At 35.9% G+C, this 25193-nt stretch overlaps 1 protein-coding gene across 2 annotated transcripts; it reads left to right on the forward strand.

The window, feature by feature from the left end:
• The first annotated feature begins 9387 nt into the window (after positions 1–9387).
• LOC114454119 (leukocyte elastase inhibitor-like) lies at positions 9388–24873 on the forward strand. 2 transcript variants are annotated; one of them, XM_028434325.1, is made up of 11 exons: positions 9388–9476; positions 11501–11701; positions 11951–12132; positions 13935–14084; positions 16793–17017; positions 18389–18506; positions 18622–18764; positions 22036–22113; positions 22304–22393; positions 22475–22652; positions 24352–24873. In XM_028434325.1, exons 3-11 carry the CDS (start codon positions 11956–11958, stop codon positions 24579–24581), a joined length of 1389 nt encoding a protein of 462 aa, XP_028290126.1. In that variant the 5' UTR covers positions 9388–9476; positions 11501–11701; positions 11951–11955; the 3' UTR covers positions 24582–24873. The 2 variants fall into 2 exon arrangements, with proteins under 2 accessions (XP_028290126.1, XP_028290127.1); XM_028434326.1 differs by having other exon boundaries at positions 9462–9476; positions 11514–11701.
• The last annotated feature ends 320 nt before the right edge of the window (positions 24874–25193 follow it).

A 25193-nucleotide genomic window follows, 5' to 3' on the forward strand; every position in this document is an offset into this window, starting at 1 on the left:
TTGTGGACGGCCCCGAAATGAACCCTTATTTAGCTTTTCACCTCAGGGCGTGAGGGGGCGCTAGCGCACCTTCTATATCTATTTCACTACACAGTTCCCTTACCTGAGCAAAAGTCACGTGTCTGGCCAGAGCCAATCGCTGCGCACACAACCAAGCAGACACCGACTGTAAACACACGAGCGACAGAGAAGAAGATAATTTAGACCGAAACACGGAGCTCTCTGAATAGATCATTTGAAACCATCAGCCACTGGTGAGTCTTTTGCAGACACGTTTCCAACCCGTTCAATTCTCCATCTGGAAAAATGTGGATTCTCTGTGGTGCCGTGCAAGATTTTTGTTTTTTAAAAAAAGACAGCCGAATTGTAGATAATACTTTAATTTACTTACTCACTCATGTAGTTTGGAGCTTTACGTTTTGTTTTGCGCAGTTTTGTTGTTTTTCTGATTGGTGCTACAATCAAAAATTATACTAAATGAGTAAAATAAAACAAACAACTAAACAATATTTATACAAAAAGTACACAAATAGACTCCAGAATCACTCTATCATGGCAACCAAAAACACTTACACAAAAAAATGCACAAAAAGACAACTGAAAGATAAAAAAACACACAAAATGACTCCAAAAAACATACATTACAGAAAAATACACCAAACAACAAAAACGTAAAAATGACTCAATACACAAAACTAAATATTTATACAAAAAATACACAAAATGACAACAGAATCACACTCCAATGGCAACAAAAAACTATAATTATACAAAAACACAACAGAAAGATACAAAAATACACAATGACTCCAAAAAACATACATTACAGAAAAAATACACCAAGCAAAAAAATATAAAAGTGTGTAAAAAAACAAAAAAACAACAACAAACACATTTATCATGTTCATGGAAATCACACACACTGTTTTACTTTGCACCCACAAATAAAGCCCTTTATAACACTACAGAGCACAGAGTATGTACACCTCTTTGTACATCCAACCTTCAAACACATACTCATTTGGCCATAATTAACTCTACTTAAGCTCCCACATCAATGCATATTTCTGACGGGCACTGTACTAGTTTACAGAAATAAGAATAAACCAGTTGTAACCACAGGGTGCGACATCAACCCAGTTCTTCTCTATATGTTGCATTATGATGAGCACTTAGGGACTGTTCTCTCACCCAGGGGGTTGATGGGTAGGAGGTGTGGTTTTACGCCCTATATAATGTGTTGACGCGCTTTGTATCATTTATTCATGTGATGCTGCTGAACTGATTAAAAGCTATACTAACCTCCACCTCATCGTTCCTCATCCTGCCCCAACATCTTCAATTACAAAAAGATTTTGTGATTTATATGCAGAAAAATAGCATATGGATTTATAATGATTAACATTATATTTTATAATATTAAAAATATTGATAATCCAATATTTGAGAAATAATATTTATCTTTTTCATTTCATGTTTTCATTTTTATTTGCACAAATAAACAAGACAAAATGTATACAGTGGTTAAAAGAACATAACTGTGCAGGAGAGAGTGAGAAAACCATTTGAGGTCTTATAAGACCACCTCCCCAAAGTCAAATTAAACAAAAACAGGCATGAGCAGGTAGGTCAATATTTTAAATATATATACACATATTTAAAGATGACTTGTGTATTAACATTTTTTTAGCTGCATTTTAAAAGAGTCAAAAGTGGATATAGTCTTTAAAACAAGAGATAAATGATTCCAGAGTGAAGGTCCTCTATATTTGAGTGTATTTTGTCTGGCTGAAGTTCTACAGAAGGGCAGATGCAAATCTCTGCAATGCCTGGTGGAGGAGGCATGAACATCTGAAGTTTATATGAAAAAAATGCTACAAGCCCTGGGCCTTATATTGGACATATGCACATATTTATACATGAAGAGACAAGTGCAATAAATATTAACATTATACATTGTATTTCCTGAAAAGAGGAGCAGATTAGGAAAATCTATTTGAAAAAATCAAAATTCTTAAAAATATTTTTTGTATCAATAAAATCTTATTCAGATAAGTTTGGCATGTAGCACCCCAAATCATATTACAGTATGTTATATGTGGATAAAGTAAACTATAATACAGTGTCATCATACATTTAGGATCTATTAAGGAGGAAATTTTACTCAAAATAACTATAGATTTCATTATTTTTCGACAAACATGTTGAGTGTGAGATTTCCAGGTCAATTTTTGGTCTACAATGACGCCTAAAAATTTAGTTTGAGTCCCTTGACTAATTTTGGTTCCATCAATTAATAGCTCTGCATCTTCTTCATTGAATCTTTTGTTTTTTGTGCCGAATATCAAAAAATTAGTTTTTTGTACATTTAGAAAGAGTTGATTTATTTTAAACCACTCAGAGATATTTGATAATTCTTCATTTGCTTCTCTTATTAAACTATTATAATTTGAATGAGATAGTAAAAGACATGTCATCAGCAAACATAAGAGGCAGTACATTATTACAAACATTTCTTAAATCATTGACATAAATAAAAGAGGTCCCAAAATGGAACCCTGTGGTACCCCGCATCTGCGTTTACCTCTGTTTGAGCTTTGATTGTTAACATAAACAAATTGTTCTCTCTCATCCAAATAGTTTTGTATCCATTTTAAGGCATCATCTTTAATACCATAATTTTCTAATTTTGTTGAAAGGATTTTATAATTAACAAATTCTTTTGACAAGTCTAAAAATGTACCAATAGTGTTATTTTTATTATCTAGATCTTTAGTGACTTTATCGCCAAACTGCAAAAGGGCCATTTCTGTAGACATTTTTTCTCTAAAGCCATACTGATGGTCATACAAAATATTATTTTCTGTCGTGTTTAGATATTCTTTAATTTTTCAAGTACTTTAGAAAACAAGGGTAAGACATAAATTGGTCTGTAGTTGTTAAACAAACTGGAATCACCAGATTTGTACATAGGAGTTACTTTGGCTAATTGAAGATCTCCAGGAACAACAGCTGTTTTGAGTGACAAAGAGAGAACATGAGTCAAGGGCTCAAGAATAGAGGAAGCTACTTTCTTTATAAGACAAGCTCTAATTTAATCGTGTCCTGGTGCTGCGTCCCTCATCTTTAATATTATCTGAAGTACCTCATTTGGAGTTGGAGGATCAAATGCATTTAAACAAGAATAAATTTTAACACATTTTATTAAAGTAGGTTTTCCTGTTAATACAATATTTTTTGCAAGTGAAGGACCAATATTTACAAAAAAAATTGTTAAAACCATTTGCTATGTCTATGGGATTATTATAATCTCTGATGCCATCAGAAAACTGTGGTGTATACTTCTAGTTGTTTGTTTTTTGTTTAATAATTCATTTATGACATTCAATGTTTTTACTTGAATTTACCAGCTTTTCAGAAAAATGTTTTCTCTTGGCAACATTGAGAATTTTAATGAATTCATTTTTATATTTTTTATAGTATGAAATATTTAAAGGCGCAGGACTAGTGAGAGACTTTTTATACAACTTATTCTTGGTAATAGAGGATTTTTGTAAACCAGGCGTAAACCATGGCTTAGACATTTTCCTTTGTTTATTTTTACTTTGTACATAAGGTAATGATTTATCAAACAAGGATGAAAATACATTCATAAATGCGTGATAAGCCATCTCGGCATCCTGGTGTTTGAAAACCTCATCCCATGTTGAATGAGCGAGTGCGGTTTTAAAACATTCCTCATTTTTCTGGTTGAATCTACGACGTCTCAAACTGCATTTTGACTTTGTTTGCAACGGATTTGTAAAATACTGAAATACAGGAAGATGATCTGAGATATCAGCAAGCATAACACCTGAAATAATTGGATTTACAAAATAGTTTGTTAATATGTTATCAATTAAGGTTGCAGTTGATTTAGTTTTCCTTGTGGGTTTATGAATAAGTGGATAAAAATAATAGGTAAAAAGTGTATTTAAGAAGTCAACTGAAGAATTTAAATCATGTTTCAAAAGATCAATATTAAAATCCCCAAGGAGGATCCAAGTCTTATTTTTAACATTTATCATCTCCAGTGTAGAGGACAACGCCTCATTAAAAATACCAATATCATTTTCAGGAGGCCGATAAATGCAACCACCAATGATTAAGGTTTGACCCCCAAAACTGCTGCATTTTGGAATTTCTGTAAATGATGTTTCTACCTCAGTTTCAACAAAATGAATACTCAGATCCTCTCTTTCAAAATATTCTAAATCTTCCTGTATAAAAACAGAAACTCCACCACCCTTTTTGTGTTTTCTACAGACATGTACTGCATTATATTGGGGTACAGAGTAAAATTGTTCACTATCCTCATTAAGCCATGTTTCAGTCAGAGCAAACACAGATAATTTATGTTCTAAAGTTGATAAGAACTGCATTAATGCGTCAAAATTCTTTGGTAAGCTACGGACATTTAAATGAAAGCTAGAAAAGACATTTTGATTTGATTTACTTTTGAGCAATGAATTAAAGTCAATTTCATTATAATAATTGCATTTATTATTTGGCCTTAAATTGAAACTATTTTTATCTGGATCAATCAGATCATTATATGATCTGTCCTTGTCGTCAATATCATATGGATTAAAGACTAAGTCACTAACAGAGAAACTTTGTGAAAGTGACATGAAGAGTTAGAAACAATCAAACAACAGTAAATACGTTTAGAATGGAAGGCATTTACACTGGATTTAGGAGGATGTACAACCAGTAGGTCATACTTCAGGAAGGCCATGTTCCCTTTTCTCCTCTCTTCTCTAAGTTGTGAAAGCAGTTCTTTGTGTTTCATGCGAACTTTGTCAGAGAAGTCCTCGTTGATAAAGATGTTTGTGCCTTTCAGGGACTTTGCTCTCTTCAGTATTTCTTGTTTGTCCTTATATTGAAGAAGTTCAATCTTGTCTGATTTATCTTTCATATCATCCAGATCAGCTTGAGAAAACTGGAGGCTTGATTTTAGGTCGTGAATGTCTTTAGTCACACTTTGGACATCTTTGAATAAATTATCCATGTGAGTAAACATGGAGTCCACAATCACTTGAACACATGATCTGAAGCTCTTCCTTTGCTGATCAAGAAATTCTTTATAAAATGTCTTTTGTTGTTCAAGTAGCTCATGAACCATAGACAATGTAACAGAGTCGTTGATGATGTTTGAAATATTGCAGAAGATTCAGGCTAGCTCACAAGGAGCTGGAGCAGGCCTTGTTTTCAAATCTGTGTTTGGCTGGATCCTGGACCTGGTGGATGAGCCTCAGTGCTGCTGCTGCTGCTGCTGCTGCTGCTGCTGCTTGTCATTTTTTGTAGTTCATTGTGGTTTTTTGTTTTTACTTTTTGAGCTTTTGTAGATTTTGTTGGTTTTTAAATGCAGTTCACATTCAACCTGTAAAAACATATGTTTATATAATTTAGATTATAGACAACCATTTAGAATAAAAGCATATTTAATTCCTGATTTTAATTATTTATTTCATTTTTGAATGTTTTTTCGGTTTATTTATAACATCAAACTGATGGAAACGTCATTGATGTGTTTTTTTGTCCTGATTGCACGTTTCACTTGTTTGCTTTTTAACCGTCGGCTTTATTATTATTTTATTCTTAATAAAGTTATTCTAGTGACGGGTGATAAAAACTAGCTTTAGCTACAAACACTATGATACTTGCATGTTTTCAGCTGTGTTTGTTCATTGTATCTGTCACTAATAATGAATAACCTTAAATCAATCAATAAATCAATATATTGGATGGTTTCACAGAGTGCTGCTATCTGCTGCCCTCTGGTGGCTGTAGTGATCACAGCAGAATATGAAGCTCAGATACTTATACATGTTTGATTTCTGTCACAAATTTTTCTTTTACAACATTCATGTTTTCATAAAGTCTAACAATGTGTGAAAAGTGTGTTTTTGTGTATTTATTGTTGTTGAATTAAAGAAAAACATTCAGGTCACAGGGCCGGAATAGGGGGCCACATCCCGGCGGGGCGGTCTGGCTTGGCCCTTGGGGGGGCCCTGGCTTTAAAAAAATTAAAAAAAAACTGAAGCTCGTGGCGCGGGCGGCATCAGCGAAGGGTGATCTGGGGCGCCGTGGGGGGCTAGGTTGGGGTGCCTGGGGGCCGGCAGGGGGACTCCCGGCGGCCCCCTGGTGCCTTATGCGGCTTGGGGTGTGGTCGTCCTCCCTGGGCGGGCTGCTCCTGGTGCTGCATCCGTTCCGGGTCCTTCCGGCCTGGGGTCGGGCCCCTGCTGGCTCTGGGCTCGCCGGCGGGTGCCCGCTGGCTGCCTGTTCGGCGCGGCTCTGGTCGTCTGCTGGGCGTGGGCTTCGGCTCCTCCGCTGGTGCCTCGGGCAGGGAGTTCTCTGGGCCCTCCCCTCGGGGGGTGGGGTGGGGGGGTGGGGGGGCCGATGGGGTGGGGGGTATGGAGGTTGGGGGTGGGATCGGTGGCGTGGTGCGCTGGGTCCTTGGCTCCTTGGGGCTTTCTCGGGTGTGTATGGGGGGGGGCGATGGCTGCCTCTCGGCTTGGGATCTTGGGGGCGTTCGGGGGGCTGCTTGGCCGTGGGGTGGTCGCCGGGGGCCCTTAGGCTGCCTGCTCTTGCTGCTGGCCTGACTGCTTCTTCGGGCCCGGGCCCGGGCTCTTGGGTTTTGCAGTGGCGGTTCTTGGAAATACATTTGTCATGGATGCACTGGCCTTGGGCTGTGGGATAACACTCATACTGGGCTCAACCTTAGACACGTTGTTCCCAAATACCTGTTTTATGGAATTTCCACTCACCTCTTCCTCTGTTCACAGCCACCACCATTATTCCTAAACCACACACTGGTCACCAAACTGGCTTGACAACACAACAATAAGCACAATATACACAACCACAATTTCACATCGCATCACTTAAAACCTAACAACTATTCCCCACCCATTCTATATCCTATCTTGTATCCCTCTTCCCTGTTAACTTCCCCACCCCCCTCCAACCCCTCACCTTGGTGTAACACTGCCCTCTCTCTTTTACATCCTCCCTTTAATAAAGTATTTCTTACCCTTCCCTAGGGAGGGCTGGTGACGGTCACAATTATGCAATGAAATAAATAAATTTATTTAATTGCAATAATAAAATATGCATTGCTGTTAAAAGATTGCACTTCTTGTAGTGTTAACCTTCGACAGAATGTGCAGACAAGGTAGAAAAAAAAAAAAAAAAAAAAAGGTGTGAAAGATAAACTTTGTTCCTTCACAATAAAAGACTCAAAAATGGGTCTCACTCTTTAAATCCTCCTGGTCAGAATCAGAATCAGAATCAGAATCAACTTTATTGACCAAGAGTGTATGAATACACACGAGGAATTTGTCTTGGTGACCTGTGCTCTCTCAGATAGTGTAACATTAAATAATAACAATCAACTAGAATAAAGAAAAATAAATAAAAAAAGAAGTATAAACATAAATATAAGAGTAGTTAGACTAATTTGTGCAAATTAAATAAAATAACAAGATAATAATAATAATAACAAAATAAAATAGAAATACAATAATAATAATAAGATAATAGTGCAGTAGTGCATTGATGAGTAGTGCAGGTGAACATTTAAATGAAAATATTATGTCCATGAACATTCACAGTGACAGGTTGATCCAGGGTTGTTATGTTTAGTTCCATGGTTATTTCACAGAAACTAAACATAACACAGTCCCAGTTCTGGTCCTGAACCTGGTCTTAATGTTGGTCCTGATATTAGTTCTGGTTCAATTCTAAACCTGATCTAGTTCTAGTCCTCGTCCAGACATAGTTCTGTTCTGGTTCTAGTTTGAATCCTGATCCTGGTTCAGATCCTGATCGTTCATATTCTTTGTCTACATTTATTCCTGATCCTGATCCTGATCCTAGTTCAGGTACAAATTTTAATCCTGGTGCTAATCTTGGTTCTGGTATTAGTTCTGGTCTATGTTCTCATTTTAATCCTAATCCTGGTCCTAGTTTTGGTTCTGATCTTTGTCCACTTTTTATTTCTGATCCTAATCTTGGTCCTGATCCTGGTACAGGTTTTAATCCTGGTCCAGGTCTGAGTCTCTGTTGACCAGGGTTGGGATCAATTATAATTGATAATTAATTGCAATTATGGCATAATTATAATCGCATTTGTAATTTTGAAAATCTGTTGCGTTGTAATAGTAATTAAATTGTAATTGAGCTCAGATAATTAACAATGTAATTGTAATTGGCATGAAATTTCTATAAAAATTGTCAATTATAATTTAACATTAAACCCATGTTACAGTTCTACACATATGTAGTTAATAATCATTAAAATATGTTTCATATCAAACTTTCTCACATTTAAAAATATATTTTGAATATATATAAATCTATGGGTATAGTGACACACCATTAACATTAATACCAATATCTTTATTGATTATGAATCCGAACAAGGTAATCAATAGATGAGAAACTAATTAGATTATAAATAATATTTATTAGTGCATTTTACAGCTGATTTAAGACATGGGTCACACTGACCCGTTAGCATTAGAGATGCTAACAAAAAGCTAACACAAGAGAAAGGTTACATTTAATAAGGTTATTTTTTAAAGGATTAGGTGATTAATTGTAATTCAACTTTGGTCATTGAGAATGTAATTGTAATTGACTTTTTTCTTTGTTTGTTTTTTCATACAAATTTTATTGACAAATTGCAGGTTTACAAATCAGTAAAACAACATCAGAGGAACAAAGAACAAAGTCAGGGAAAACATCAAAGTAAGAATGAAACAGCATCACAGTGTGTGTCACATGGAGATACAGAAACAGTTGTTCATTTAGAAACAGTTCTTATTAATATAATATCTAAACTCCATTAATAAAAGAACATTTAGACAGTTTCAGTTCATGAATATGGAATTTTGCCAATAATATTATTGGTTATTAAAGCTAAAAATAACATATTTTGGTGTTATTTCTATCATGTTTTTGGTTGTGTTGTAAACATAATCCTTAACCATATTCCAGAATAATAACGTTTATAAATTGGCAGAAGTAAAATAAATGTAAAACCATTTCATTTTAACAAAATGTGCATTTATCACTATTATCGGTATATTTGGAAAGTAACATGTTCCAAAGATGAATGTTATGTAATCTTTTAAATTCACATTTGAAATTAACTGTAATTAGAAAAATAGTTAATGTCAATGTCATTGTAATTGAGTTGTAATTGAACATAGATAAATGAAGACATAATTGTAATTTTATCTTTTTATTTGACATCCTCAGGTGAGTTGGTAACTGATCTCCTCTGTGACGTCACTGTGGAACCTGATCCTGGCCCCGCCCCCTCCTCCTCTTCCTCCTCCAGTTCAGGGTCTGAGGGTGAAACATGGCGCTGGACTTCCGGACCTGAACGGGACCAGGACATGGAGAAGCACCGGTACCGGAGGATCCAGGTGAGAACACACCTGGACCTGAACCTGAAAGTTTGAACCTTCTACCTACGTCACTGATGTTTACATTCAAAGACATTTGTTCAGCTTTAAATGATGAAAAATGGGTTTTTTAATAAGAAAAAGTTGATCAACGTGTCAGAATTAACATGAAAACCTCTTAAAAATCACGGGATTTGAAGAAAATTAGGTCAGAATTTTTTTTCAAGACGAATGTAACAGGTTCTTAACACGTGGGTCGCGGCCCTGTCCGTACATAGAGTCATGTGGAATTCAGATGGTGAAAACTGGGAACATTTCCAACATTTTTGATGCTTGTTAAACTAATAGACTGACCTAACACAGACGTGTACATCACGCGTTCTCAATCTCAGGGTCAGGACCCCGTTTAAGGTCGTTCGACACAAGCAGGGGGTCCCCAGATGCCTTAAAAAACGAAGAATATTTCTGAGCAATTTCAGCCCATTTTTGCTTATTTTTACCTTTTTCTGCAACTCCACCATATTTTAACCTATTTTCATCACTTTTTCTTGCCATATTTTTGCTCCTTTTAATGTATTTTTGCTACATTACTCCCATTTCTGACACTTCTACATCACATTTTCTTTTCTGCACATTTTTTCTACTTTCCAGACATATTCAGCACTTATAAATCCTTTCAACCACTTTTACACCTAATGTCACATATGTTGACCTATTATTGTCACTTTTAACCTCTTTTCATCATTTTTTTTTTGCCACTTTTAAGGAAATATTGACACTATGAACTCTTTGTACATTTTCTAGTCCGTCTTTGCCCATTTTAATTTGTAACTTTTAATCAGTTTTCAAAATATACAAAATGACTTAAAAAACAGGGATAACGAGCACTGAGCACGTCTTCAATAATAGACTCTGTGTGTGTGTGTGTGTGTGTGTGTGTGTGTGTGTGTGTGTGTGTGTCCTGTTTACTCTTGTTGTTCTTTGTCTTGTCACACATGGTCCAGAGTGGTGTTCCATAAAGCGGGTTATGTTCAAACTCTGAGTATGTTACCATGGCAACATTGTCCATGAACTAAACCTGGTAGCTGACAGGTTTTATCAAAGAAACCCTGGGTTTCTACCTGGCTCCGCCCACCTGAGCATCATTTCTGAACACTTTAATGAACCTTAACACTTTTCTCTGAAACACATTAGTAACATCACACACCACAGACGTGTTCACATCATTACTAATGTTGTTTGCTTTACGTTTTTTTAGTTTGTTTTTCTGTCCAAACGGTAGTTTTCTTTCTAACATTGTGGATACAGATCATTTAACTAAATATTTATACAAAAATTACACAAACAACAACACAGAAAAATACACCAAACGACAACAAAAACATGAAAATGACTCAAAATACACTAAACTAAATACTTATAATCCCACATGAATGCAAACTTCCGATGCCCATAATTGACAACTCTTCTTAAGCTACCACTATATGAATACATACTTCCGACGGGCACTGTACTCGAATTCAAAAAAACATACTTTTACAGAAAAATACAACAAAAATATGAAAATGGCTCAAAATACACAAAACTAAATATTTATACACAAAATTACTCCTGATTCACACTACAATAGCAACAAAAACAATAATTACATAAAAATACACAACTCCAAAAAAACATACATTAAAAAACAATTTAAATAAAAAACAGCAAACATTTATGCACAAAAAGACAACAGAAAGAAACACAAATACACGTGACTCCAAAAAACATACAGTACATTACAGAAAAATACACCATACAAAAAAATATAAAAGTGATGAAGTCATGCACATGTCCCATAGAATTAAACCAGGAAAATTGCACCCACATTAGGTCAGGTATAGGGTCTGTATGACACACAGTTGACCTGATGTTACAATCACTGTATATTGGCATATACAGTATATAATACATACCTATGATCACTTTGTATTGAAGGATTACATGGTGCCATCCTTTTTTCATTCATTTATTGATACTTTTTCTCTGTTTTTTGCTGATCTCAGTCTTTTCTTGCAGTAGAAATGCACGCCTCCACGCCTTCTTCCTAAAAGTGGTGGGAGTGCCTTTCCCAGATGGGTGGGAATTTTTTTTTTTTTGTTTCTTTTCAAACTGCAGCCACTGAGCTTGGGTGTGTCACTGTGTGAGATACCTGCGTTGCACAAACTACCTGGATCACTTTTTAACAAGAAGAAGAGAACCTGCCTGTGAGTATATCTGTCTGTGACAGTCAGTATCACATGATTTGGACTGAGAAACTATAAGATATCCATCAAAGAATGTAGGTAGATAGCATTATTGATTATTAGTTAATAAAAAGGTTTGTCATTTATGATTAAACAATGAGTTTAAGGGTAGTTTGAACTTTTAAGCTTCAAATAGTTGTCACAGTATTAATAAAGAATAGGTGTATAATCTGCATTAAATGACTTTTATTCTATTTTTATTTTCAACAGCCACAATGACATCATCCGTCCCGATGACTAAAGCTAACACCAGCTTCTGTCTGGCTATGCTAAACAAGCTGAGTGAGGAGAAGAAGAATGCAAACGTCTTCTTCTCCCCTTTTAGTGTCTCTGCAGCCCTGGCAATGGTAATGATGGGAGCAGCAGGCACCACAGCAGCCCAGATGTCAAAGGTATACCACTATATACTGTACGTATATACATATCCTCATTCATAGTTCAGAACATTCTGGAAAAATCCACCGGTGGAATATTCCAGTTCTCAAGTGAACACACCCATTCAAGTTGGAATTATGCAAGAAAGGCATGCAGTGAAATGTCTTTACAAGTCATCGGATGGCTTTGTCAGAGTGTTGGAATTTTGACTTTCATATAATTACAGGGACTAAAGTCAAAGGTGTGGTTTCAGATTCTAAGCTTTGTTGGGTGTAGAATCTAAATAAGGTATTAATTACATTGAATGCACCAAATATTACTCAACTGTTCTAAGCAGGGTTGGGGTCAATTAAAATTTTAATTACAATTGCATTCTCAATTACTAAAAATCAATTACATTTAATCACAATTACTGAGCCTTTAATAAATAAACCCATAAAACGTAACCTTCCTCTTGTGTTAGCTTTCTGTTAGCATCTCTTATGACAACGGTCAAGTTTGACCCATGTCTTAAATCAGCTGTAAAATACACACAAATATATAATCTATCATCTCATTGGTTTTTCATCTCTTGGTTACCTTGTTAGACTTCCTTATCCATGAAAATATTGGTAATAATATTTTTGATGAGGGCGTCTGAGCCTTTTTTGTTTCTGTATACTGCTAGATTTCAAATTATTTTAAATGCTTAAATTGTCCTTATAAGAACTGACAGATAGTGGGAAAAGCTGATATGAAACATACTGTATTTTAATAATTATTAACTATGTATGTGTAAGCCGTAGAACGGCACTATGGTTCCACAGTTTTGTGTTTAGTTAATTAGTAATTGACATTTTTTATAGAATGTCCATGCCAATTACAATTACAAAGTCAGTTATCTGAACTCAATTACGATCACAATTACAAGAGCAACATTTTTTTCAATTACAATCACAATTTCCTGTAGAATATGCAAGTGAGGATGCAGGTGCTGGCCTGCGTTATCGAACACTGCATTAGCATTACCTAGCATTAGCAGTAACTATCAATGGCCTAGCATTAACGTTAGCCTAGCTTTAACCAAACATTAGCATTAACTAGCAGTAGCCTAGCATTTGCCTAGCATTAGCATTAACCTATAATTAACATTAGCCTATCAATAGCATTGCCCTAGCATTAGCATTAGCCTAGCAATAGCATTAGCCTAGCAATAACATTACCATTAGCCTCGCATTAACCTAGCATTAACTTAGCATTACCATTAACATAGCAATAGCATTAGCTTAACAATAGCATTAGTCTAGCATTAACCTAGCAATAACATTAGCCTAGCAATAGCATTAGCCTAGCAAAGCAAGCATTATTCGAACATCAGCATTTACCTAGCAACAGCATTAGCCTGGCAACATCATTAACCTAGCATTAACCTAGCATTATCATTAGCCTAGCAATAACATTAACCTAGCAATAGTATTAGCCTAGCATTAACATCAGCCTAGCATTAACATTAACCTAGCAATAGCATTAGCCTAGCATTAATCTAGCATTAGCATAGCATTAGCATTGCATTAACCTAACAGCATTAGCCTAGCAATAGCATTAGCCTCGTATGGCTAGCACTAATCTAACAATCTAACATAGCAGTTGAAAATTGTGGGAGTAGTTTGAGGATACAGAATAATAATAAAATATAATGATAACTTATACAGATAGCAATAGTGAGGATGCCTCGTGCTTTCTCACAATTATGTCATATGTGTAATTAATTATCAATAACGCAATTACAATTATAATAGAGCCAAACCCAGGTTCTAAGTATATGAACTGTCTGTTCCAGGTCCTGGGGCTGACAGAGTCAGACCAGCTACAGACCTGGAGCAACTCTCCGTTCCAGTCTCTGCTCCAGACACGCTCACAGACACGGATGAAGATACGCTCACAGATGCAGCTGCAACAGCGCAGCAGAGTGCCTGGTTACCTGTCCAAGGTGGGAAACGCTCCAATGGAACGTATTATTACGTCAGAATTCACTGATCTATCAATAGAGAAAGGTTGAAAGCAGCACCATCGTTACCTCAATGAAACACATATTCATCTATTGATCCACTGTGTATACACACCTATCCTTTTTCACACACCACAGCCTGTTACTCAGCAGATGTTTTCCTACTGAGATATAATTGTGGCTTCTACTACAGACTATTTTTTATTTTAATCTGTTGGCTGATAGTCAATACATCACATTCAGCTATATTTTAGGATATATTAAATATCAAGCCAACATGTGGCACATAGTCATTGTTTTCACATTGCATGCCCAGGATTGCCAGTTTAAAAACCTATCCGTTACTTAAACTATCATAACTTATTCCATAATATCAGGGTTGGGGTCAATTACCTGTTTAAATTACAAATTGGTCTTCAATTATCCATGTTCAGTTACAACTCAATTATGATTACAGTGACCAGAATTTTTTTTTAGATACAATTAAAATTGCAATTATTATTTTCAACCCTGAAAGTCAATAACAATTACCTTCTCAGTTACTAAAGTTCAATTACAATTAATCACAATTACTGAGTCTGAAAAAAAACATAACATTCCTCTTGTGTTAGCTTTCTGTTAGCATCTCTTGCGACAATGGGTTGGTTTTGACCCATGTCTTAAATCAGCTGTAAAATACTTACACATATTATCTATCATCCAATATGTTTTTTTAATTTATTGGTTACCTTATTAGGCTTCTTTATCCTTGAAAATATTGGTATTAATATTTTTGGTGTGCGCGTCGGAGCCTTTTTCTGTCAGTATACCCCTAGATTTAATTTAAAAAGAAATACATGGTAAAATAATAATGATATGAAACATATTTTAATAATTATCTACGTCTGTGTAAGCCATAGAACTGTAACATGTTATAAAATTTCTGCGGCAATTACAGTTACAAAGTCAATTATCTGAACTAAATTACGACTCAATTATAAATGCGACAGCAACTGACTGCTTTTTTTTATTACAATTATAATTATGTCATAATCTTAATTAATTATCAATTATGCAATTACAATTATATTTGACAAGATATAAATGGTTAGATAAAAATGCCTTCACCATGGATAAATTGGTATATAAGTTGGTATATATACTGTACCTATTTTCCATGGTATATAAATATCAAACTTAAGGAATCTTAAAGTGCATAACATGAACCTGTCATGAAGACATATTTCTTTAGGCATAACAAAAAAAAGTAAAATACAAAGTGTTAATGAACATACTGTACGTAATGATATTGTGTGCTTCCTGCATGTTCTCCCACATGGGGTTGTGCACTGGCTTTTATTCTCTTGACGTGCTTTGCAGAAGCAAAATGCTCCATAGACGACTTCTGCTTGTGCTCGATGATAACATTGCATTTTGAACAAAAAAAGTTTACCTCCACTCTTAAGAAGAAATGTTGGGTACTGTTTCGCACGGTCCTTAGCCGATATTTTTGTTGGCAAATTCAAGGTATTTCTATCGTACATGACTCCATTGAATGCTTTCTCCCGGCATTAGTTGAAAACAGGATGTGATGTAGGCATTTTCTTCTTCGTAGGTTCCTTGAAAGCAAGCAGCGCAAAGCATAAACATAAGATACGTAGACGCACCTCTTTAGTGGGCAGCAGCAGTTGATGCGGCGTCTACATATATATGTCTATGGTGCAAAGCCCATAGTACATCCTCCGCTACTTCCGTAGCAACTACAAGCACTAAAATGGGCGACCGTGGCTCAGGTGGTTGTGGGTCGTCTTCTGATCGAGAGGTTGGGGGTTCGATCCCAGTACCTGACTATGTGTCGAAGTGTCCTTGGGCAAGACACTGAACCCTAAGTTGCTCCCAGTGGTCGACTAGCGCCTTGCATGGCAGTCCTGTCCCACTGGTGTGTGAATGTGAGAGTGATTGGGTGAATGAGCTGATATGTAAAGCGCTTTGAGACTGCTTCAGTGTGGTGATAAAGCGCTATATAAAATCATGTCCATTTACCATTTACTAAAATGCCAAAAATAACGATAAGCGGCCGCATATTTTTATGTTTTCTTTCAGCTAAGTTGCGGGCTTTTGGAAAAATTGCTATGCCGCACTGATTTTGCGGAGTTTGCTTGATTTTGCGTTAATAGTTGCGATTGCAACATCGCAAAATCCTGGAGGAACTGATTTGTCTATGCAGAGAAACATAAAGTCTTGCATTGCTGTTGTTTTTAAATCTTGAATTGGATTTTTCAAGCAGGAGAGGACTGTCTACTAATACTTGGAGATGGTACCTAATCTTTTCCAAGCACACTAATTCTCTACTAGAAACCAATTTGTTGACTAAACCCAACAAGATTCAAAGTACAAACCAAAACCTACCAACTAAACATGCATGAGGGTCAAGACCAAATGGTAAATGACAATGCAGCATTCACTTAGTGTTCAAACACTCTTTAAATAGTGAAGGAAGGCAATTAAAGAAAGGGGATGCACCTAAGTGAAAACAGCACCCACAGAATCCAGATAAGGACGCTAATAAGATCATTAGAAATATTGTTTTGTTTATTTTCTTTTGTCTTTTTTTTAAATTCGACTTTTCTTAATTGAAGATTCAGTTTTATTCAACTCTGGTTCTAGCGTGAAGTATCTTCTAACATGTTGGCTCTTTGTGCTTTTTTTAGGTCCTGAAATCTGACTCTGAGAAAGAGGATGCCCAGAGTGGTGAAGAAAATGTTGAAAATGGTAAAGAAGACATCCAGACTGGGAAAGAAGAAGTACCGAGTGGTGATGACGCTGTTCATGCTAAGTTTGCTGAACTCTGGAGTGAGATGTGTAAAGCTGATGCTCCATACACACTGAGTCTGGCCAACAAGCTGTACGGGGACAAGGCCACTGAGTTTCTGGAGGTACGTGATGTGAGGATTTAATAGTGTTGTATAAAAAGAAAACACACAAGTAAAGATGCCTCACTGAATAATGTTTTAGGATTAGGGTTGATAGGCCTTGAGTAAAATTAATTAAGAATATTTAATTCCGTGTGGCCTACTTTAAGATAGACACTTCACTATCACAAATAAAAGTACAAGTAACATTCTTACTTCTTCAAATCCAATAATATCTTCAAATATTTCAAATGAGAAAAATATTACAAAAATGGCTTTGGATAATCAAACCAATGCTATCTCAATTCAATTCAACTGTATTTATATTGCGCAAATTACAACAAAAGTCATCTCGAAACACTATCAAAGTATAAAATCTCCAGTTCTCCAGAATCTATAATATCAAGGCATTTTTTAATTTACCCCCTCGTAGCAGGTCAGCCAAAACCAGGGGGTTCACTTACTCCTTAAGTATTGTAACAAAGGGATTTTCCCCTTTACTAAACAATCACTGAGGAATATTTTTTAAAAAACTATGTGTTTTTGTTTTGATACACAGTCCTTACGAACTCTTGGAGTAAATGTAGGCCTTTGATAGACCTTTTCCTCCAGGATGCATTTAACCTTGATTAATCTGGGATAGTCAGCACCATGTGACCAGAACAGAACAAGCAGTAGGAGTCTAGGCATGACTGGATTTGGTTTGGGTAAATATGAAAACGTTCCTTCAGGTGATAAATGTAAACAGGTTGGATCACTGTTAGTGTGGAGGTAAATACAACAGTTTTCCCAAGATTGACCCCTAGATACACACATTTTTATTAGTGCACTGTATTTGAAAGATTATTCTGTAATGCAAGTGTTTGTGGTTAGCACCATAGCTCTGTTGCTCCTCTGCAGGACTATGTGCAGTCTGTCCATAGCTGCCGTGCCCTCGAATATATAAAACAGATGTGATGAATGACATGCACTACACCTGTGAATAATCACACCAGAGTCCATCCCTGAATCGCCTCACCCTGATCCTCTCCGCCTGCTAACATATGCACAAATCACTGCAAGTTATCTTGAAAAACACCTATTTTTGCATTATTTTTAACTGATGCTATATTTTTTAGAAGCACTTCTGAAACTAATCAAAATATTTCATTTATCAACATTTCAGTTTCAAACCATTGAAAAAGATAAAATCCTTATTTCAAATGTTCTTAGTTTCGTATCCCTGAAATAAACATTGTCAACAACAAAGAAATACATTAATACATCAGGTACAACAAGTGTCATATTCATTTTCAACATTATTTTCTGAAATGCTTCAAAGCTAAAGGACTACTACCATGGTTTTTTGCAAACTACAAAATTAATTTATGTCTTTTATTTCTTTTATTTTTACAGAGTTTCTTGGAGAAATCCAAAAAGTACTACAATGCTGAACTTGAGTCTGTGGATTTCCAAAATAACGCAGAGCAAGCCAGGACGGACATCAACAAATGGGTGCAGGAGGCGACACAAGGTATTATTTTCTTTGAATGTTCTGTTTTCATTCATTACCTACTTAACCTTTTTGCATGTATCTTAGGAAATGAAAATGACCAATAATGTGTCTTTCATACGTTACTGTCCATCAGATAAAATCAAGGACTTGTTGGCTGAGGGAGCTGTGGACACCATGAGCAGGCTGGTGCTCGTCAATGCCATTTACTTTAACGGAAAATGGAGAAAACAGTTTGAAACCACAGATACTGTTGATGCAGAGTTCAGACTGAACAAGGTAAGTCTGCTGTTCATGGTAATGAAGGGGATAGCACGCCTACCTCATATTATCCTTTGTTTTGCAATGTTTTCTCTGGGTTCTTTAGCTTTCCCACACAGTTCAAAACCATGTCTGCAATATTAAGGGTTGATTGGACTCGCTAAATTACACGCAGGAGAAAATGAGCTTGTGGATTTGTGTTGGTCCTGTGAAAGACTGGCTATCTGATATCAAAGATACAATACACAGGTCACCAAGTCAAATTTCTCATGTGTATAACATACATTCTTGGTCAACAAAGTTGATTCTGATTCTGACACCGTCATCAGAGTACAAAATCTAAGAGAAATTTCTTGGCGGTTCAGATTTTTTCTTTCACTGTTTAAAAGGAAATAGCAAAGGCGGAGAAAAAACAAAGAAAAGCGATAATTAATGTTTTTATCCAAGCTCAAATTGACTTGCAGAATATTCCCAAATACAAGTCATTGCAATATAAAGTTAATATGTCTACATGAGCAGCATCAGCCTCAATGGAGAGGAAAAACTAGCTCAGTGCTCACAATGAGCACAGGAACATCACTGAGGATGTGTCACAGAGCATCCCAGCATCTTTCACTTGATGGGTATACTGGGAACCACAGACCAGGAACCATCAGCTAATGCACCTCAAAGAAGAGGAGAAAGAGGACAACGCAGACATCAAACCTTTACATGATGAAATCACTTTGCAGCGCCATTGAATCTATTTTGGTCTGCCAGCTAGTGAAAATATAGATACATTTGTGTAAAGATGAGAGAGATGCAATGAGGACCTAAAAGCGAGTAAAGCTCATGGGGGGGCCCACCTTAGGTTCAGGGTTAGGGCTAAGGGATCAGTGTAGGGTCAAAAGAGTTGACGATGTGGTTACATCAAACACTACAACCTACCGGGCTAGGCGTGGCATTTCCAATATGACTATTTCTACTGAACTCCTTAGTGTTTGTCATGCTTAAAGGGAACCAGTTAAATACAAATACCTGTACACAGGCCAATTAGGTCATAATTACCATAGAAACCACTATACAAGTAAACACAGCTAGTCCTAAACTGACATTCTTCATTTATTGTTGCACAAAAGACCTTTCACACAACTTCCGTATTTTGTACCGGAAACACGCAATCGTTGTGGAAACCTACTTCCTGTTGCGGTCAGGGCAACTGGTAAAGCGACAAGCAAGAGTTCTTAAAGTGTAGCAGGCTGTTCTTGTAATGCCCAAAAACAACCTTATCCGTTGTTCCACTCCTCCCTGTTAAAGGTGAAGCTAGACAAAAATGGCTTCAGGCTATTCAGCGGGATGAAGGTCCAACGTTTACGATTAAAAATGGGAGTAATTATGTCTGCAGTAGACACTTCACAACAGAAGACTACATCTTGGGGATCACTGTTCGCCTCTTGAAACCAGAGTCTATTTACATTATATTACATTTTACCGGAAGTCCACATACACTATGATTGCGTATTTCTGGTTATTGTGTGAAAGGTTTATAAGTGTAGAAACACAAGTGGCTCCATTACTCTCAGGAAGATAATTAAAGACAACTGTATACTTACTCATCACACTACTTTTTAATTATTCAGTTCATGATGTTCTTTCATCAATAGTGTAAAGAAGACAAGAAAGAACAAATTTCTATTGCCTCTAATAGTTCGGTTAGATTTTTAAATTAAAGTATCATCTGCAGCAGAAATTTAAGAAAAGGCTTCTATTCCTTTTAAATAGTCTGATTATCTGAAGTTCTCTTCCTCTGATTCATCAGACCTTAGTCACTAAACTCATGACAGACAAAAAATGGTTAAAGAAGTACTTACAGTATATTATTAATTCAATTTGAAATCAATTTTATTATTGCCTATACAACACATGTGTGTATTGCCATGAATCTGATGATATGATCAGATATATCCCAATATATCCTGATACTAAACAACATGATATACATCGCAATATCAAGGATTACAAATTCCACTTTTACAAGTACAAAATAGTATGAAATACAATTTATTTCATTTTTTTTAAACTAGCAAGAATAAGTAAATGGTAACTAACTGTAATTCAATTACAAATATTAAAAACAAGTGGAATGTTAATCAAACTGTAAAATTACAGTTTTCAAAAAAGTTCAACTTTTGCTTCTACAACAGATTCTGATTCTGATAAGTTTATTTTTGAAACTAACCACATACATCTATAAAAGTGTCCAGTATGTTTCATGAAAATAAAGTTCAATCAACTTCCGGCTAAAATGCATTGAGGAGTGAGAGAGTTTAACAAGGTCTGATGGTGCGTTCACTGACACCTAGTGACCGGGAGTTTACGTGCTATGCATATTTTAGCTCAAAGGTCACCAACACGGTGTCCGCGGGCACCAGGTAGCCCGTATGGACCACTGAACATGCCCTCAGGCCTGTTTTAACAGCACTATTCACCAATGAGCTCTGTTTAAAATCAGATTTATTTGCCAGGCTTCAAACTCACAAAAATAAATACAAATTACAGACAGAGATTGTAATGTTTAAAAAAAAAAAACCGCAAATAGTTAAAAGTAGTTAGTGGTGAGTAAAATAGGAACATTATGATTTCCTTTGTAATGTTTCAGAAGTGGTCATTTAAAAATTGCATAAATTAAGAGAAATAAAGTGTTGCATGTTGAAACTTAAGTATTTCCTACATTTTTGGGTAAATGCTTGTCATCCTTCATTATCTTTCCCTCTAATTAAAGTGAAACCGTGATTATTCACTCACTTTAAAGTAGCACGTGGTTTAAGAAAGGTTGGTGACCCCTGAGTTAGTGCCATGAAAAAACATGATTAAAAAACATGATTTGGAATTTTTTTTAATTGATACAATAATTGCGCATTGAAATATAATATATATATATATATATATATATATATATTGCAAAAACAATTTTTTTTTTTACACCCTTACTATGCAAGCTTGTTCACGACTTTAATTCACAGACAATGAGAATAAACATGAAACCCTATGGTGACTTCAAGGCCATAAAGAACATTATTTATTAATGAATAAGAATGTTTCTTTTCATTGCCTGTTTGCTATTTCATTGTTTGACAGTTTTTAATTTCAATTATTTTTAGTCTTTACTATTTATCATTTTTAAACTCCTTTGTTGTTTTTTGGTTGAGTGGTTCAGTTAATGGCAGCAGGAGGAGTGTAAAACTGTTTTATCATAGAAACCCAATAATTAAGAATGCACTTTTTCAATGCTTGTTCTCTTGTTTTTTAGACCGATAAGAAGTCAGTGAAGATGATGTGTTTGACGAGTGAATTTAACACAAGATCTGTACCTGCGCTCAACTGTGAGGTAATGATTCCTAACTATTGTCATTCCACATCTGGAATTTTTGATATTTTAGCTAATTTTGTGGAAGTTAAGGTTCTATCAATGCATTTCCATTGTTTTTAGATATTCACATTATGTTGAAATAAACTGTTCTAACAGAAACAATTACTAACACCAATAAAAAAGTGTAATCCTAATGTTTGTTTAACAGGTTCTTGAGATACCTTATGAAGGTGAGGACCTGAGCATGATCATCATCCTGCCCAATGATATAAAGGATGATTCCACAGGCCTGGAGAAGGTAGAGTAAAAAATAAACATCTAAAAAAATAAACAGGAAGTCAAACCATTGCACACAAACTGAGGTATTTTTGTCCCACAGCTGGAAAAAGAGCTGACCTGTGAGAAGTTAATGGAGTGGACTCGTCCAGATGTTTCAAAGTCGGAGATCAAAGTCAAACTTCCTCGATTTAAGATGGAAGAGACGTATGACCTGAAAGGTTTCCTGACCAGTATGGGCATGGTGGACGCTTTTGACCAATCAAAGAGTGACTTCTCTGGTGAGACGTGTGACCTAAACATAGAGCAGTCACAGAGATTTTCTAATGCTGAGTTTCCTATAAGCAGAGGTGAAATTATTGGTTTACTCACGTTACTGTGATTGAGTTGCTTTTATTGGTAAATCAGTCATTTTACATTTTTAAAGATGGAAAGTAATTAGTTGTTACTGAGTAAATTAGTATTTTTTGTTTTAAAATGATCAACGGACATTGTGAAACTACAAAAAAAAAATGAAATGACCAAACAATCAAATGCATAACATCATAGCCGACCAATCAGATTAAACGTAATGCACAGCATTAAACTTTTTAACTTTTTGAGTTAAACTGCATTGACTTTTCAATTCTGATCCATTTTCAGAATATAGAGCTGGTTAAGCTAGAGTGGAGCTGCTCTACTTTTTACAAACCATTCAACCTTTAACATGTTCAGCTAATACGCTGAAGCAATTCAACCTTTTCAACTTTTTTCAACCCTATTGCTAATGTTAAGCTAATGCTAGGTTAATGCTAATGCTAGGTTAGATCTTTTCACGGGCCTGATCATTTCCGATCCTTTCAATGCATGTGTGAAACACGTCTACATCCGGTCGGCCTATTTTACGGCCGTTCATGTACTATTTAAAAGGTTGAAACCCTGCTATTTAAAAAGAAAATCTATGTTTTGAGTGAATTCCGATTTATTTTGGTTTTTTATCCTATTTTAATTTTTTTTTAATTAAGATTTAAAAACACCACTAAACAGTCTTATATTTAAATATGTACTATTAAAATATTTAACAAACGTTGTATGGTTGGTTTACATTCAAATATCACGTCCCAGCAGCTTTGTCGTAAGGATTGTGAGTGAAGGAAGTGACGTAGTCTACGCACATGCATTGACAGGATCTGAAACTATCAGGCCCACGAAACTATTGGGCACTGACAAGCGCTAATGCAAGGATAATGCTATTGCTAGGCGAATGCTAAAGCTAGGTTAATTTTTAATGTTAGACTAATACTAATGCTGCATCATGTTAATGTTAGGCTGATGCTATATTAATGCTAATACTATGCTAAGTTAATGCTAATGTTAGGCTGATGCTATATTAATGCTAATACTATGCTAAGTTAATGCTAAGCTAATGCTGTGTTGATGCTAATACTAGCTAATGCTATGCTAAGTTAATGCTATGTTAATGCTATATTAATGTTATGTTAATGATAATGCTAACTAATGCTATGCTAAGTTAATGGTAAGCTAATGCTATGTTAATGCTAATGCTTGCTAATGCTAAGCTAATGCTAAGCTAATGCAGTGCAACGCGGGCCAGCACCTGCATCCTGACTTGCATTTTCTTCAGGAAATACAACTATTCTAGTTTTGAATTCATCTGTTATTTTATTTAAAAAATAATTGTACATTTTGACAAACTTTTTATTTTATACAGATGCCTTTATTGAAAATAAATTAAGTTCCAATTGTCCAAGATTTGGTCTCTTCCTCCTAAAGTTTATACATCAGATGTTTACTGTATGCAAGGGAACCGTGGCAAGATTAATTATCAACAGTTAACATTGAGTACTTTTTAATTGAGCTACTTTTTACTTTTACTTGGGTATTTTTTTTATGTATGACTTACTTGTTCTTGTATTTGAGTACAATTTCTATCAAGTAACAGTACTTCTGCCTGTGTGTGAACCTGGTTCTCCTCTGTAGAGATGTCTTCTTCTAAGGACCTGACTCTGTCCAAATTGGTCCACAAGGCGTTTGTGGATGTAAACGAGGAAGGAACCGAGGCTGCTGCTGCCACGGGGGCAACCATGTCTGTAACCTCTATCAGTGAGGAGAAGAAGGAATTCATCGTAGACCACCCCTTTCTGTTCTTCATATGTCAAAAATCCTCCAAGAGCGTCGTGTTTGCTGGTCGATGCTGCTGCCCCGAGTGAACGTGAACACATGCTGCTCTGCAAAACACAGAGACCTTTTAGAGACTCATGCATGGTGCTGGGATGTTGGAGCCTGCTTATCTGAACTTCAAGCTTTAAAGGTTTTTTATTGTCATTTTCCATACATTTCTGTACACCTTAACGTCCACCTTCCTCTAGTTTATAGGGATTTAGGGCTCTATTCTCCCATGTGCCTTCATCCCAGTTACTCACTGTGGGTGGAGCGTCCCTGAAATGTGGTTGTTCCCATTCAAATCTGGCTTTATGCGCATTCTCCGGTGTGCGTAATTCTTTTTCCTCTTACGCGCTTCTAACCCTGGAATAAGTGCAGCGCCCCGATAAGGTGAAACATTATATTGCACTAGAAATATGGACTTAGTTACATTTGAAGCCATACGGACTTGTGCGTTGTGCAGCAGCAGCTGTGATCACTCAGCGCGTTATTTCCTCATATCTCCAGCATCTAACTCAGTCAGGCTTTACAGCGATGATGATGATGATGAAGAAAAGAGATTTTAACTGTGACTCAGTCACACTGCAATAATCTGATCAATAATCTGATCAAATCAACCTGTTACATTGTTTATCAATGAAGGCGTTTCAAATTAAAAG

Source organism: Gouania willdenowi, chromosome 20 (genome assembly GCF_900634775.1).
Source record: "Gouania willdenowi chromosome 20, fGouWil2.1, whole genome shotgun sequence".
NCBI classification, from domain to species: domain Eukaryota; kingdom Metazoa; phylum Chordata; class Actinopteri; order Blenniiformes; family Gobiesocidae; genus Gouania; species Gouania willdenowi.

Bases quoted from the DNA above. Each gene is read 5' to 3' on its own strand.
- LOC114454119 (XM_028434325.1), top strand. From the start codon at position 11,956: ATGACATCATCCGTCCCGATGACTAAAGCTAACACCAGCTTCTGTCTG. The intron at 22,114-22,303 runs GTAATGATTCCT...TTTGTTTAACAG, and splicing joins TACCTGCGCTCAACTGTGAG to GTTCTTGAGATACCTTATGA. The intron at 22,653-24,351 runs GTGAGACGTGTG...TCTCCTCTGTAG, and splicing joins ATCAAAGAGTGACTTCTCTG to AGATGTCTTCTTCTAAGGAC.